The 15905-nt window shown below is 55.1% G+C and overlaps 1 protein-coding gene across 5 annotated transcripts in view; it reads left to right on the top strand.

Annotated features, from left to right (window-relative positions):
* NFASC (neurofascin) overlaps positions 1-15905 on the top strand; it is a 175470-nt gene that overhangs the window by 145898 nt on the left and 13667 nt on the right. For 3 of the 5 annotated variants that reach the window (XM_074351984.1, XM_074351982.1, XM_074351983.1), the window contains 4 exons: positions 1322-1336; positions 6726-6971; positions 10423-10539; positions 11771-11923. The exons of the other annotated variants lie outside the window; for them this stretch is intronic. In XM_074351984.1, the coding sequence (XP_074208085.1) occupies positions 1322-1336; positions 6726-6971; positions 10423-10539; positions 11771-11923 (531 nt within the window). The remainder of the gene's footprint in view (positions 1-1321; positions 1337-6725; positions 6972-10422; positions 10540-11770; positions 11924-15905) is intronic. 5 annotated transcript variants of the gene reach the window in all.

The raw sequence follows: 15905 nt of genomic DNA, 5'->3' as shown, positions 1-15905 counted from the left end.
AAAAAGAGGGGATGTGAGTAGGAATCCTTGAAGCTGACAACACGTTACGTGTCTAGTGCTTTCCGCGGAAGGCTGAGGCCCGGCGGCCTGACCCTGCTCGGGATCGCACCTCCTGAGCGCCCTGGCCCCCATCCCAGGAGTGCCTCCAGCCCGGTGCCATCTTATCCCCGGCTTCCCCGTTCAGCTTCATAAGGAGCCCTGCATCCCTCCCCAGCCCCCAGTTCCCTGGCCAGCAGACCAGGCAGAAGCTGGAGGAAGGCCGACAGTGTTTTCTGTGTCCCTCCCTGCCCTTGTATACCAGGAGTGAGCCACCCAATTATTCCCCTCCTAGTGCCCGCTTCCAGCCTCCCAGGGACTTGGGCCATTTACTAGGGCTGGGGGGGCTTTGGGTAAGTGGCTGTTAAATGCCTATTACCAAAGGGCAGACTGGGGGTGATGCATTTTCTTGATTACTTAATTCTCTAAGGAGACACATAAAGAGTCTCCCCACTCCCCATCTCCACCCCCCATCTCCACCCCAGTACAGAACATCAGGTAGACAAAGCCCCCTGGCCCAGCCCCAGCGACCACCACAGGGAGGATCTGCAGCTCCAGGGGACAAGAGAACAAAGAGACTCTTCTCAGCTCAGGGATTTGCAGCAAATTCAAGAATTCCTTTTAGGGTTCTCAGCCCACAGCTGGGTTTCTTATTTTGTAGGATGTAGCGGGGCAGCAGAACATGAGGACGGGGCTCAGGGCTCCAGTCCATTGCAGTTCCCAGGCCTTCCAAGGCTGGGATGGTTTGGGGAGAGCTCAGTCAAATATGCACCCCCCCAACCCCAACACTATTCAACAATAATGGAACCTTCCTTTTGACTGGGGTTGGTGTCCTACACCACCGACATCTTATGCCCTCAATTCCTGGCATCACTGAGGGTCACCCAGCCTCCTTCATAAAGGTCAGCCCAGCCCAGCAAGGGAAGGACACACCCTTGGAGAAGGCCCTGGGAACATCGCACTCTGAGTAGACTGTCCCTGCTCCCACCTCTTAGGTGTCCTTGAGTAGAGCTACAAGCAGAGTATATTAGAAAGGTCTCCAAGGCCCAAGGAAGTTTTCTGTGGGGACATACCAGACCCCAGTGGAGTGGAACATGATCCCCGAACAGCAGGTGGCAGCCTCAGGGCGGTGGCCACCACCCTGCCACACCGTCTGGGCCAGTTTTGAGCCAGAACCTTCTCTGTCCTGTGGTTGCTTGTCCTGAGGTTTCACCTGTGCTCTGTTTTCTCTTCTCTCTCATCCTTTCTCCCTCTCTCTGGCTCTCTTGGGCGCCGTGTTCTGAAGCTACTCCAACCGCAGGTACCGTACCAGCAGCCGAGGTAACGGGCATGGCATGGGGCACGCAGGTGGAGCCCAGCCTAGCCAGGGCGAAGAAGGAGGGAGAGGCTCGGGGTGAAAGCATGCTCCAGGCTCACCCTTTCAGTGCGTGGCAAGCCAGGCTGTCCAGGAGGATGTGTGTGGAGGATGGAACCAGAGGACACCAAACACATTTTCCTCCCTTCGCTACCGAAGGAGGATGGCATAGGCGGGGCCCTGCCCTCACGGGCTCCAGGCCTGTTCTCTGGAGCTGCGTGATTGCTCCCCCTGAATCACCCGAGCCTTTGCCCGGGCTTGACACCTCCGAGCCCAGAGAGAGGGCCCACAGCCTTTGGGTGGCCCACTGTGCCCTCGAAGGAGTAGGGGCAGCTGGCTCCCGTCCCCTGGTCAGGCTGCCGCCCCCTGGAAGGGTGGCCTGTGGGTGAGCACGCTGCGCATGCTGGCCCTGCATGCGGCATGGGGCCCGGCACCCGCTCTGCCTTCCATCACGGGTCCGGTCAGTGAGGACGAGGGAGCATGTCCTGGGAGGGGGCCAGGTGTCCCAGGACCTGGAGTCGCAGCAGACGCCGTGGGCAGATTGTCCCCTCGCCCCTCAGAAACTCACCTTCTCAGAGTCTCTGGTGTTAAGTCCGTCTCCAGTCTCGGGGCCTGGGAGGTGGATGCACTGTGGAAGTGAGGAGTTGGGCGGGCAGGTCCACGTGGGCGATAACCTACCAGCCAGGTCCCTCCTCTCAGTCCTCAGGCTGTGGGTTTGAGGAACATCCCCAAAGAAGGCCGGTCCTCTGGCTGGAGGAACTCGGCAGGGACCCCAGGGTTCCTTCCCCGGCCCTCCTCTGAATCAGAGCAAAAGCTACGGGGCAGGGTCTGCCGGAGCCTCCTTAAGCTCGAGGCAGCAAGGTGAACCTAGAGCCAGGCGAGGAATCAGAGTTGGCTTGTGAAGAGGATGCCGTCTTGCCCGGTTTGGTTTCCTTCCTTCCACTCATTTACCGCCTCCCCCCCCCCCCATTTTAGGTTGGCTCTATTTCTGTTGCGCACCCTGCTTCCTTCAGTTTGTGTTTGCTCCACCAGTGAGATCTGTGGGTGGTGCACTGCCATCATCCTTCCCTTCCCCAGTCCCCTCCATCCCCCTCCCAAATAACCCAGGCTGGCAGGGCTCAGTGCTTCCCCACCTCTTCCGGGACGTGAGGCCGAGAGGTGTCCTGGGCCCGGAGACCAGGAAGAAAGCTGTCCTTGCTTGCACTCTGGGGGTTGTCCTGACTCCCTGGTTCAAGTTTGTGTCGGAGATTTCCCCTGGGACTGTTACAGTAGGTGCTCAGTGTAGTCTGAGCCGGCTCAGGGGAGGTGGAAGGCGAGATGCAGGGAGAACACTGCATGAGTCACCTGGAAGCTTTTTGGCCAGGCACCTTGCGGTCCACCTCCCCCATTCTGGCACCCAGGACCCAAGGCAGGTGGGTCTGGTGGCAGGGAGCCTGCCCTGGTCAGTGGTCATCTGCGCCGGTCTCACTGCCCCTCTCATGAGTGGCAGGTGTGAGGGGGAGGGGTATGATTCCAAACACCCCACTTCCTACTTCCGTGTGGAAGAGATCCAAGCTCATTGTGGGGTGCCGAGGGAGCCAGGGCCTCTGTCCATCAGTCAGATGTGTTTCTCAGGCTCCGGCTTCCGCAGGACCTGGTGGGAGAGGCACACTGTGCTTCTTGGTGAATAAGTTGTGCGGATGACATCAGCTGTTCCCAGCTTTAAGTGCATAAGAACCTCCTGCACCACATGCAGGTGCCAAGTGAGGGAGCCCAGACTGGACACTGCTGACACGGGCCTGGTGTCCGGCCCTCTGCTCCCTTCCCTCTCATCCTCTCTAAACCTGGAAGTTTTTCCCCGAAACTGATCTGGTCGTATCTTACCCAGTGAAGATAATATCTGCAGTCTCTGAGGATTGCCGCCCGTCTGCGCCGGCCATCTGTGGTTTAGCCAGGGTAGGCTGTGCACCATGTGGACATTTGTGGACTGAGCCGTCCACCTTGGAATGTAGAAACTGCCGGCCTTGTCTTTGACTCAGATCTGCAAATGCTTGGTAGGCAGTTGCATGGTGGCTTCTGGGGAATGAAAGGTGAATAAGAGCCATGCTGTCACTCTCAATTTTCTCCGTCTCCTGCATAATGTCCCCGAAAACTCTGGTGGAAAACCCTTGGCCACGGCTGGGGTGCTTTCCAGTGTGCATTAGGCAACCCATGAGGTTGCCGCTGCCTTCGGTTAAGGGTCGGGTGCTTCCAGGTCCAGGCCCACCCTGGGTCCCCATTACTCTCAGTTGCCAGGCTGGTGGTCTCCACTAGGCCGTGACCAGCATGGTTCTCCAGCCCATAGTCCCTGCTGTGGCTGGAGATGACTTCCCAGCCCAGCAAGTTGTCTGTCCAGCCCGTGGGCCACTCTGCTTACAAACCCCATTTCTGGGACTTACTCTCTTTTTATCTGCTACCCCAACCCCGCCCCGGGGGTTGAAATCATCTGAATCCCCTTGGACCCGTGCACTGGACAGCTTCCCATGGAACACCTGCCCTCCCTTCCCGCCTGTGCAAACCGCTGACAACTCACTCACCTGACTCTTGTGTCCCTTCCCTCGGAGCCTTGCCTTCTTGCCTCTGCCCTCTCGGTCTCTGTGACCCGGCCCGGCCCTGGGACAATAGACACAGCGAATGAGTGGGTCAGAGAGGATGCTGTGTGGCCGGCTGTGACCTGAGCCAGCTAAGGTTGCCTCCTCCACTGTGACTGCTCCGGGCGCCCTCCGGGAGGATACCTGGGGAGCTCCTCCTTTCCTCCTCCTCCCTCCTGCTCCCCTCGCGCTAGTACCTGACTGTTGCTGATGCGCCAAAGGAAAAGCATCGAGGTAGCCATCATCAGAGAAAACCCTTCCTCCTATCGCGCTTGGCAGAGGGAGGGGACGAGACTCTGGCCGCATCCTCAAAGTCGTTTCTCATCCCGTCTCTGCCCAGCTGGGCCAGCACGAAAGTCGCTCTAGCCTAGCCTCTCTCAGCATCTCTGTTTCTAGGGCTGCTCGCCCGAGCGCCCAGGAAAGCATGTGTAAGCCTGGCTGTTGGCCCCGCGTGAGTGTGAGTGTAGTGTCTGCTTGTACGAGGACCAGGGGCCACGTGAGTGTGTACAGCTTTGGGGACATTATTCAGGGGGCTGGGAAAGGCAGCACCACTGTGCGCATAGGAAGGGCGGCTGAGGTGTCTGCGCCGCACCGAGTGGGATGATTTAGGTTAAAAGGGAGTTGAAGGGGTTTGATGACACCTTTTAAATAGTCACAGCAAAAGAGAGCATTGTGAACGTTGCATTTGCCAGAAGTTATTAGAAAATATAGCACTGATAAGGAGCCAAATCAGAGCAGTCCTGTCCAGATCGACAAGATAGCTTCTCAGGGTTCCTTCCAGCAGCTCGGAGCAGGGGGAAGAGCCCACGTGTGTCCTTGGCACCAGGAGCTGCCTTTGCTTTGTGGGTCTCTCAGCCTCGTGTGTGTGTGTGTGTGTGTGTGTGTGTGTGTGTGTGTCTTGGTGGGTGGGACATGCGGATCCCCTCGGGCTTACCTCTTACAGCACTGAGCTTACATTCTAGACCAGGGGCCGCCTTGGACTGAAATACATCCTTGAATAACGACCGTGAGAGGGAGACTTGTTCCCACGGCACATCCCTCACCTTCCTGATGTCTGTGAATTGACTGGGGTTTGGGGAATATAGGCACTGTCTGCCTTGACCTTGTCCAGGAATCTCTGGAATGCATGGGGCACAGTCAGCTGCCCAGTGTGACTTCTGTGGTCAGTGCCCTCAGGGCCCAATAATGCCTCTGACCTTATAAACAGGGAGGTGCCTGGGATCCGGGAACAGTCCCTCCTTCTCTGTAGGGGACTTGTAATACTGGAAGGCCCAGGGGAATGAAAGGGCTTTTGTTGGTCAGGCTCTTGTTGAGAAGGCTTAGGATCTTATAATTCTTTCCTGAGAAAAGCTGTCTGGCTGTTCTCTCTCTGGCTCCCTCCCTGCCCTGGCTCCCTTCTGAGAGTTAGGGGTATTGTTTTCCTGATCTTCTGGCGATCTGAAGTGATGTTGCTTGGGTGGGATGTCGCTTTCCCTTGGAAGTTATAGTTACGTTATGTCTTAACATCCACTCCTACTACCCCATTAGCATCGACAGTAGAAAGTAGACTGCGGTCAGATCACAGGAGATAGAGGGCAAGGAGGAGAGGTAGCGCTATCTCGCCCTGATTCACCCATCATTCTTCTCAGACCCTCAGCTTTGGCAATCCTGGAACTGAAGAGTAATAGGCCAGCCCTGTGTTAGCATCCGTGACTCTTTTGTAGAAGGAAAGAGGGTCTATGGAAACATTGTCACAATAGGCTTAGCCCCCTGGGGCTGACCAATGTCAAAGGGTAGCTTTGGATGGGAGATGAGGACATGAGAGTTAGTGCAGATTTGAAATCCTCTAGAGACTTTTGCAAAAAAGCAGCCTGGCATGTGTCTCACTCGCGTCCTGGGATTCCTCCATCCACTGTGGGCTGGGAAGACGGTGCTACCGAGCACAGGCCACACGGTGGTTCCATTAGTGCCCCTTTCCCATGCTCTAATAAAAGGGAAAGGACTTGGGGTGCCCAGACCCCAAGTGTCCTAGAGAGAAAGGCAGTTACTACAGGTCAGGGTGGATCGGGGGTAATTACACGAAGGCCCATCACTGGGCAGAGAAGAGAGGCGAGGCCCGGGAATAAACCAGAGCTGAGACCCTGGGGAGAGGCTGAGCAGTGGAGGCAGGAGAGGTGAACCGTGGTACAAGGCTTCCCCGCAGACTGGGGAGCCTTCTCCCTTTGTGGCTGGGTTTGGGGGATGTTAGAACTCAAGCAGGCTGGAGAAAGGGTCCTTTCGGAGTGAATGGCTGGGAATGGCAGGTCTCCCAGGGCACCTGCAGGACAGGGGCTGGACTCCTGCCCACCTTGAAGGCCGGGGCTCCAGGCCTGGGCCCAAGTGGTGCTGCTTGGCCTGTGCTGGGTGGCGCTTGGCCTGGGACCCCAGATCGTCCCTGGGGTCTGAGCAGCTCGGTATGTGTCCATCTTCATCACTGCCCTTGGCTGGATGCATGCTGGGTGCTTTGAGCCACACAGACCATGAGAAGAAAATGAAACGCACCGGCTTCATTCTCTTCCTCCCCCACGGTCGTGCTCTCTTCCACCGCGACCCGTCTGAGCCAGTCCGTCCTGCTTGGGGTATGGGAGGGGCCTGGTTACTGAGCTGCATCCCTTCCGCGGGCTGCCTGCCTTGCACACGGGGCCGTGCGTCCAGGCTGGGGACAGCCAAACCAACCCAGACTCGGCTGTTTTACGTTTCCCTCTCAGCTCCTCCCACGTCGCCCCCGACCACGGTGGGTGCGTCCGGCACTGTGAGCAGTACTGAGGCTACTGCCACGGCCGCCGCCACCACCGAAGCCACCACAGTCCCCACCACCCCAACTGTCGCACCTACCACCATCGCCGCCACCACCGTCGCCACAACTACTGCAACCACTGCCGCCACCACCACCACCACCACCACCACCACGGAGAGCCCTCCCACCACCACCAGGACTAAGATACAGGAATCCGGTACTGCCCGTCGTCCGTGCTCCCCAGATAGGAGGGGGGGCTGGGGTGGTGCCCACCAACACCTCCCTTTGTTTCTGCTTTGAAAACACAGGTGGTGAGACTCTCAGTCTGGCAGCCTAGAGGTTCAGAGCATCCTGCCCCACACTCTGTGGGTGGTCCCCACTGCTCATACCCCCGTTCTAGCCTCAGATCTCTGTTCTTCAGCAGAGGGCTGTGCCCCTCGGGCAGGACCCCCGGGTCCTGGATGGTAGGGCTGCCTCTAACTAGATGCTGAGTGGTCAGCTCAAAGGGAGAGAGTGTGGGGAAGGGAAAGGGCCTGACACTGACCACCTGGCCTGAGAAGGCTTCCTCCCCCCGACGTGTTTCCTCCAGCCTCGCAGCAGAGGGCTGGGGACCTGGGAGTGGCTGGCCGTGCCAGGCAGCTCTGTTCCCGGAACCCTGTGCCTCCTTTGCCCCTCTCCCCCTGAGGCACATTTATAGATTTTTCTTTTAAAAAATCAGAGCTTCCAGTAGATAGCCTTGCCAAGGAGTCCTGTCATGCTAGAGGCTGTTCTGCTGCTCTCCCCCATGCACCCTCCCCCCGGCCCAGCTACACACACACGGAGGGAAAGTCACAGCCTTTCTAGGGGCCCTGGGTGAGAATCGATCCCCTGGCCGGCCTGCTGAGCCCAGAGAAAGTGCTGTTCCTGCATCACGCAGCCAGGCCAGGAAGCTCTGTGCTTCCAGCGCGAGGAGACCCCTCGGGAATCCAGCAGTACCTCTAAGAACAGGCATCAAACACTCTTATTACCACGGAGGGGGGCCCTCCAGTGCGGAGCCCACGGGCCGGCTGTAAAATCAGCACAATGCAGTTGGCAGGGCTGGCAGGAAGCACCCAGAACCTTCCTCCAGCAGCTGGAGAACTTAGGTCCCCTCCGTGTGCAGGGCAGTCCCTTCCCCTTCCGAGGCCTTGCCGTCACCCGCCGCGCCCCACTTCCCTCAGCTCCTGAATGAGGATGGAGGCTTACTTAATGCACGAGCGAGTGTTTTCTTTGATTCAGTTGCGCGGAGCTCTGCGAGCCACAGGAGGAGACACGGCATATGTAGGTGACATTATACTCCTCAGCCCTTGAAAATGCTGATTGGCTTGAAAGCTACAAAGTTGAGAATTTAAACAACATGTTCTTTAGGAAGAAGCTGGCTGAGGAGAAACCTGCTAGGCTGTTACAAGCTGCCACCAGTTCGGAGTTTGGTGATGGGTGTTCTTGGGGCCACAGGGAGGCCTCTACTGCATTAAGGTGGGCCTCCGTGCCCCACTTTAACGCTTTGAGTTCACAGAAAAGATGCACCAGGATTCCAGACGGTGCGGCCTTGCTGCCACAGAGGACTAGCCCCGTGTCTCACACCCCAGCTTCTAACTGCCTGAGACACCTCGGGGGGCCGGGCCACGCTCTGACCTTATCCTTAGAGCACAGGGGGGCTCCCCTCAACATCCTCACCTCCCTCGAAGCAGCAGAATGACTCTGTTGATGGGATTTTCAAAAGGAACGTTCCTCTTTGTTGTGTCTTACAACTTAGGACAAAATGTTTCCTAAGTTTACTTACTCCTTTTCGGGGTGAAGTGGAACTTTTTATTTGTCTTTAACTGGTCTTTTGCAGATTTCAAGGGATAGTCCTTAAGTCTCACATCCCAGGAGTCAGCAGAACAACCCACGTTTCCCCTCACTCCATCCTTTTGTGTGTATAGAAATTGCTGGCTTTTCTTCTTGGCGACTCTTTGAGCTTTTCAGTTCCTTTATGATCATCATCTTGGCCTCTCTGGATGGCAGTACCTTCCTCCAACTCCCACCTCTGAGTCATTGTGGCTCCCCATTGCTTGACTTTATCTAACCGTGCCCTAGTCTCCATTTAAGACAGTCAGATTTGGGCCAGGATTGTACTGGTGATCAAACTGTTGAAACCCAAGGTCTCTGGATATTTCCAGGACCCAGAGCTAAAGAGGAAGAGAAAAAAAATCTCAAGTCCCCAAATCACAGCTGATCATAATTCATTCCCAGTAGCAGGAGCCATGAGAGTCTGAGGAGCTGGGGTTGGGGCTGACTTAAGCAGCCAGTACAATGGGAACTTGTGGCAGCTCAATGAAGAAGCAAGCTTCTGCCCTCCCCCTGGAGGGTGCATGGTGCCTTCAATGGAATCTCTTTCTTGGCCCCTCACCTAACATGAGTCGAGTTCACCTACAACTGACAACGTTGTAGTAGAGAAGGTGCTTGTTTGAAGTGAAGACCAGGAGATCTTTGATCACTTCCCCAGCCCTGCAGACTCAGTCCCACGTCAAACAGATAATGAATAAATGCATCATCAGTGTGCTCTAGTCATTTAGTTTTGACAAGTGAGTTGGTGACAGTGCCCCCTTGCATGCTGATAAAATATACAGGAGCCACGCTTATAAAGTCTTTGAAATACAAGGCTTCATGCTAGTACTCCACTCTTCAATCTTTGCTGGGAAATGGGGTAATCAGACTGCTGGGACGCTTGAAAATGATTACGTTTGAAGATTAGTGCCATTCTCCTGTCCACAGGCTATGGTTTCAGACAGCGCGATGGCTTTGATAAAGTAGCTCCCAGCTCATAGGAACTAGGTAATTAATGTCTTCTGTGTTCCATGGAGATCAGACCTCAAAGGTGTAGTGCTGAGCAGCCATCAGAACAGGATTCTTCTGGTGTCTGGACCACTGAATACTGGGTGTCAGGAAGGAGTTACCGCTCTGGCCCCACTGCGCCCATGGAAGGGAGAGGACGGATTCATTCTGTCTCTGCTTGAGGTGCTGAGTTTTAGGCCCCAAGTCCCCTTAGACAATCTGAAGCTATTTGTCACATAGTTCAGCGTCTTGGTGACCAAAAATGACCCCCAGGGCTCCTCAGACCAGAGTTAGTGGCTAGGTTACCATTCTCCACCCCCAGTTTCAGGACGCCATTAAGGCCCTCCCCTGTTTGGTCCTGTCCTTTCTGCAGATCAGGACCCCCTTTTCTCCTTCCTGTAGACCGTCTATAGTTGAGGTGACAGAGGCTGGCACACCTCCGCCCTCTGTCTGCATCCTAGCTAACACGGCTTCTCCCTGGCCCTTTTCGCTGCACCGTTCAAATTCATGACAAGGGACCTAAAAAGGGAATAAACGCAGGTTAGAGCCGCCAATGGCCTGGATCAAACTCACTCTTTCATGCCCACGCCCATCTATGTGGACAGACGGTTTCCAGCTTTCCCCCACCTACGTGTCCTCCTGACTGTATCTGCTCGTACCTGGATGGCAACCCCTGGCCTGGCCCCCAAGGCTGCAGCTTGGAACTCTGTCGGGCCCTGTGCACAGCCACTTCCTCCTCTGCCCCTTCCTAGCCGCCTGTGTGTGTGTGTCTGTGTGTCTGCGGTGCTGCCTCCCTTCCTCACCACTAACTCCTCTTCTAACCCGCCCCCCAGCCCCCGACGAGCAGTCCATATGGAACGTCACAGTGCTCCCCAACAGTAAATGGGCCAACATCACCTGGAAGCACAATTTCGGGCCCGGAACTGACTTTGTGGTTGAGTACATCGACAGTAAGCATTGCTGTGTGGGGTGGCGGTGGCGGCGGCAGCTGCAGCTGCAGCCCGTAGCGTAGATGCTGTTAAAAAGATCCGGTGAACTCCCCCAGGCTCAGGGAGGCCTTTCAGCCGGCTTAATTATGGCCTTAATGAAGTCGATTTGTGCTCAGGTGGTAGCCAGTGAGGTGGGAAGCGCAGACGCAAAGAGCAGGAAGGGGTTTCTGCAGCCATTAGCGAAGGTGCCTGTGCCGGGGTCGGGCGGCCTGGGGAAGGGGCCCTTTGTCTGTTTCCTGCCCGGGATGAGGGCTCTGATGGCCCCCAGTGAGCCAGATCTCGCCTCTGCGTGGATCTTCCTAACTTGGGATCCATGTTTTCAGCTATCTCCTCTAGATAAGGCTGGCCAGTCCAGTCTTGAGGGTCCAACTGTGCTTTGCTCCCAGAGGGACACCAGCTGCCCACAGTACAGAGACCCCAACCAGAGTCATTTGTCTCAAAGAGCTGGTGGCTTGAGCTGAGCTGTTCGCTCCTCACTGAGCCTTGGGAGCAAGCGTACAGGCTGATTAAACTGTAGAGTGTGGTCAGGACATCTGCCTTCTCTGAGCGGTTCAGACCCACCATGCTGGCCTCTTTGGCACCTGCTGGAAGATTCACCCAAAGCTCTCTAAGGAAGAACAAAGCCAACTCTTAGTTCTCTGTGGTTGGAGAGGGCTTCACATCCACATAATCTGGAATCTCTAATTCGGTCCACGCCCCCCTCCCCCGGCCCCCAGACACCCAGGCCCTCGCTTCTCCTCATGTGTGAATTCACCACACGGCTAGAAACGAGAGGGCAACCCAAGGCCGAGAGCCGAGAATCAGGGCCGAGAGCTGAGAATCAGGGTCCTGTCTCACCTCCAGGTACCGTGGGGGTTGCTAACTGGCTCTCTGACCCTCTCCAGGGTCACAGAGCGCTGGCCAACACCCTAAGAGCTTAAGGAAGCAGGTCATAATGTGTTTAATGCTTAAGACTGTGGTGAGAAAGAAAACTTCAGGAGAGGGAACGGTGTCCCTCAGCTGAAGGGCCGTGGGGCAGGAGAGTCCGCACTGTGCGGGAGGGCTGGCGGAGCTGCCCGGTGACCTCCCGGTCTGCATGACGGCCCGGGCCCTCCCCCCGTGCTGCCCCTTCGACAGGTGCCCAGGAAGCTCAGCGCTGCCCCTCCGGCTCCCCGTGCCTGGCCGCGGGCTGACTGAGGTTTCTGTTCCCCAGGCAACCATACGAAAAAAACTGTCCCCGTTAAGGCCCAGGCCCAGCCCATACAGCTGACAGACCTCTATCCCGGGATGACATACACGTTGCGAGTTTATTCCCGGGACAACGAGGGCGTCAGCAGTACCGCCATCACCTTTATGACCAGCACAGGTGAGAGGGCATCTGGCCCGGCTGTCCCCGGCAAGCATGGGGCATGTCGTTCTCATCCTCGGCTCCCTGCTTGTGTCTTCTCCGCGGGAAGAAGACCCACCCCCCCGTTCCTCACCTTGCATGGCGGGCTCAGCTCCTCTTATGTGTCGGTCTGCGGCTCCCGGGAAGACTCAGAGGTGCCGGAAGTGCATGCCAGGGGAGAGGAAAGCACGCGTCCGACCCTGTGGGGGTGAGTGGGACATCAGACGAGAGGCAGAGCGCGTAGAATGAGGTCAGAGGAGAACGCCTGGCCTCCACTGTCCTTGAACCCAAAGGGCTTGGCGTGTGCACAAACGTCGTCTCTGCGTGTGGGTCTGGGAGCAGCCTGCCCCGTAGGCACAGGGGCTGGTTTCCTGCACGTGGGGTTAGGGCATAGGACCATCCAAGGGTCTCAACCCAGAAATCTTCCCAGGAACCAAACCAAGGGTCAGCATGTGTGTCACTGCCTTGCCACTGTCGTCTGTTGTTTAAAAATTCCGAGGGGTGTGCCACCAGTCATTTGGAGCTTTGTTTTGGTTTCATTTTGCCCAAGTTTGTCGTGGCTTAAAAGTAGTTGAACTTTTGTCGTGCTGGGGTGGGGGAGACGCTTTCCCAGCGCTAGGAGAGTTCTGAATCTATCAGGGCTTCAGCTGTGGATGGAGAAGCTTCTGCATTGTACCCAGCGAACAGGCCAACGGGAGCTCAGGAAAGGGTACAAGGTTCAGAGATCTCCCTGCTGGTCAGGGTGGCTTGCAGTCTGCAGAGCGTGAGGGCGTTGGCTTGTCTATGTGTGTGTTTCTTTAAAGTCAGCCAGGCAAGGTGGCCAAGTGGCCGGTTTGCTAAGCCATGGGGTAAGGGTGAGTGTGGGGAAAGACACTGAGAGGAAAGGACCAGTGCCTGACCCCAGGGACTGTCCTAGTCAGATGCAGGTTACTAGACACAACAATAAAGAAAAAAATAAAAACCCACAGTGGTTTATATGAATTGCTGAATGTGGACTGCTCTTCCCGTGCTGGCCTGATGAGGCTGATCCTGGGAGCTTGCGTCTTGAGCTCACTGCCCATGCATAAAAATGCCTCACTCCACCCCTTCTAGCCTGGTCCCTCTTGGTCTGGGTGTCCTGGCCTCCCTGTGTCTCTGCCTGTCCTGCACGTGCCCATGCCAACAAGACTCAGGGAGTCTGAGAGTCCAGCTGCTGCTTGAACCTAGCCAGGCCAACTCAGGCAGGATGTCCACAAGCAGCCAGGCCATCCTGGGATCCAGGCCAGGGGACTGGACAGTGGACTGAGCGGAGCAGGTGGCTGAACTCTGCCTGACTCAGTCGGGGTCCCAAGGTGTTGCTCACCGGTGCATGCATTTGACGTTGCTTCATTACAAACTTGAGTCCAGCACAGAGACAGAAAGCAAAGATGAGATTCAAGGATGGAGGTCCATCCTGCAGAATGCAGCAAAAGCCAGCTCAGCCTGCTTTCAGAGTTTGACTTCTCCCCATGCTGAGCCCTGGGGCTGTGGGCCAGGCCCAGGGAGAAAGCCAGAGAGAAAAGGACCAGTATCTGCCCTCAGGGATGTCCCAGTCTGCTTTGACAGATTAAACGTGCAATACAGAAAAAATAATAATTGCCAATACCCTTCTGGACATTGACTTAGATGTTCATTTCTTTAAAAAAAATTTTTTAATTATTTACTGAAGTGTAATTGATTTACAATGTTAGTTTCAGATGTACAGCAAAGCAGTTCAGTTATACATACACATATTTTTTTCTTTCAGATTCTTTTCCATTATATATTATTACAAGAAATTGAATATAGTTCCCTGGGCTATGCGGTAGGTCCTCAGGTGTTCACTTCTCTTTTCCTGTGGTTGCTATGGAGAGGCTGGTCCCATATCTTGCCCTCGGAGTAAGTGAGGTATTTGGCACTTGCAGGTTTTCCCGACTCCTCCCAGTGCGAGCTGGAGAGGGCAGGTTTAGGACCCTTGCCCTGAGTACATACCGCTCACCTTCCTCACTGGCTGGCTGGAAATTACTATGTGCAAAGCACATAGGGAAGGAAAGTACTTTCTCTTTCTGAAGTTCATGTGTGCCTGTGAGTGTGTGTCCAAGATCCTTTGAAAAATCCACAAAGGAGTGGGTGGACTCCAGAGCCAAGTTCACAGAATCTCCCAGGTCCTTGTGTCTCATCGAAGCAAGTTTATGATCATCTCTGGGCCCAACCACTGGTCATTTAGGCAACCACAAGCCATCACTTTAGTCCATAGACTCAAACCTACCACAGTGGTTCAGGCAAGAAATGAAAGAAAACCATGAGGAATGCTAACAGGCTCCCTGACTCCCACCAGAAAGACCCAACGTGGAAATTTAATTACCTTCTTGAAGCTTTTGTAGCCAAAGAGACCCGAGGGGCCACAGACACATACCCTGGACTCTAAGAGACCTGTCATCATTTCCGTCCTGGGCCGGCGGGATGGGGTAAGGCTGACAGTGGGCCAGCAAGACAGACAGCAAACTGCCTCCGACCTCAGGGACACGGGGATGAAGAACATTAGGGGACCTAACTGTAGTCAGCCTCTTCCCGCTGTGTCTGAGAGAAACCCGGGGTGGGGCGAGGTGGGGTGGAGAGGTGTGAAATGATGTTTAAGTGAGAGTAGGCAAGCCGGACTGCATTTGGAGAAAGCCCATCCCTGCATACTCGTTCATCTGCCCCATTTCTGAAATAGAATTCTTCTGCCGACTTTGAGTGGCTGGCCTCTCACCCGTGGCCAAACCAGTTTCCTCCCGATTAGAGCTAGGAGTCACGGGAACCGCCTTGCAGGGGAGTTGTCCGTTTCTGAGCGAGGCTGTAGGACGTAGCGTGGAAGTTGCACAAAATGTGGTCCAGAGTGAGAGGCACTTGGACCTGTGCTCGCCTGATGAGCAGGTGCGGCCCTGGCATTAGTCCTAGCAAAAGTGCTAAGTGTCAGTATACCCTGGCCTTTCAGAGTCGCTGTTACCTTGTGCATTAGGAACCTGGAAACGCACTAAATGGATCAATTAAGAATGGTGTTCGCAGACCGGGGTAACTGCCCTGCAGCCTTGCAAAAATGCCTTCCGCCATTCAGAGTCCATGTGTGGGGTCACGTGTGACTGAAGTCATCATGTCCTCCGTTTCCTTTGGTTCTTGAGAAACTAAGTCACTTTGATGGGATCTGGCTGAGCCCACCTTACCCCACATCCCACTTGGTTTTTGCTTTGTTTGTTACTGCGTATCATTGTCGTCGGTGAGTTTTTGGTGTACAGCATAATGATCTGAGATATGTGTATATTGTGAAATGATTACCGCGGTGAGTTTAGTCTGTCACCACACATAGTTACAAAGTCCACTTGGTTTTGAACAGCCTTTTGTGTCCAGACTTCACAGAAAATTCTTTGACTTTTGCAGTGAGGTTTGAAGGTCATGTTTGAACTTCACAGGGTACCGTCAGGAATGGAAAGCTACATTTAATTTCTAAATTGTCCATATGGCCCCTTTCCTGGGATTGTGACTTCTCTCCCAAGAGAAAGGAGTCTTGTGGAGATGGCTGTCAGGCTGTGTCAGAACCAGCATTGGCAAGGTGGTGGAGCAAACAGGTCTTTGCAGACGTTAAACCAACTTCTCTGCCAAAGGTGGGGACCACCATCCACACACAAATTGAAGTGACTCCTTCATCCCAGTGCCCAGCTGGCACGAGGTCAAGCCAGTATCCACGTGACCCCCAGCTGGCATCAGAAAAAAACACCCCAGGTTTACCATAGCATATTGGGATTCAATTGGTTGTTAATCTGTAAATAGTCAGTGACCACCTGTTGTGTGACCAGCATCGTGCAAGCACTAGGGGGTTCGAAGAATCTTTGATAGTCAGGACCCAGGAAAGAGAACAATTAAATGTTACATCATGTGGAGTACTTGGGGGTGAAATCAGAGTATGGAGGTTGGTGTGGGCATTTGC

The sequence above is a fragment of the Camelus bactrianus genome, chromosome 23 (genome assembly GCF_048773025.1).
Source record: "Camelus bactrianus isolate YW-2024 breed Bactrian camel chromosome 23, ASM4877302v1, whole genome shotgun sequence".
NCBI lineage: Eukaryota > Metazoa > Chordata > Mammalia > Artiodactyla > Camelidae > Camelus > Camelus bactrianus.
This window is presented reverse-complemented; position numbering and strand designations above follow the sequence as displayed.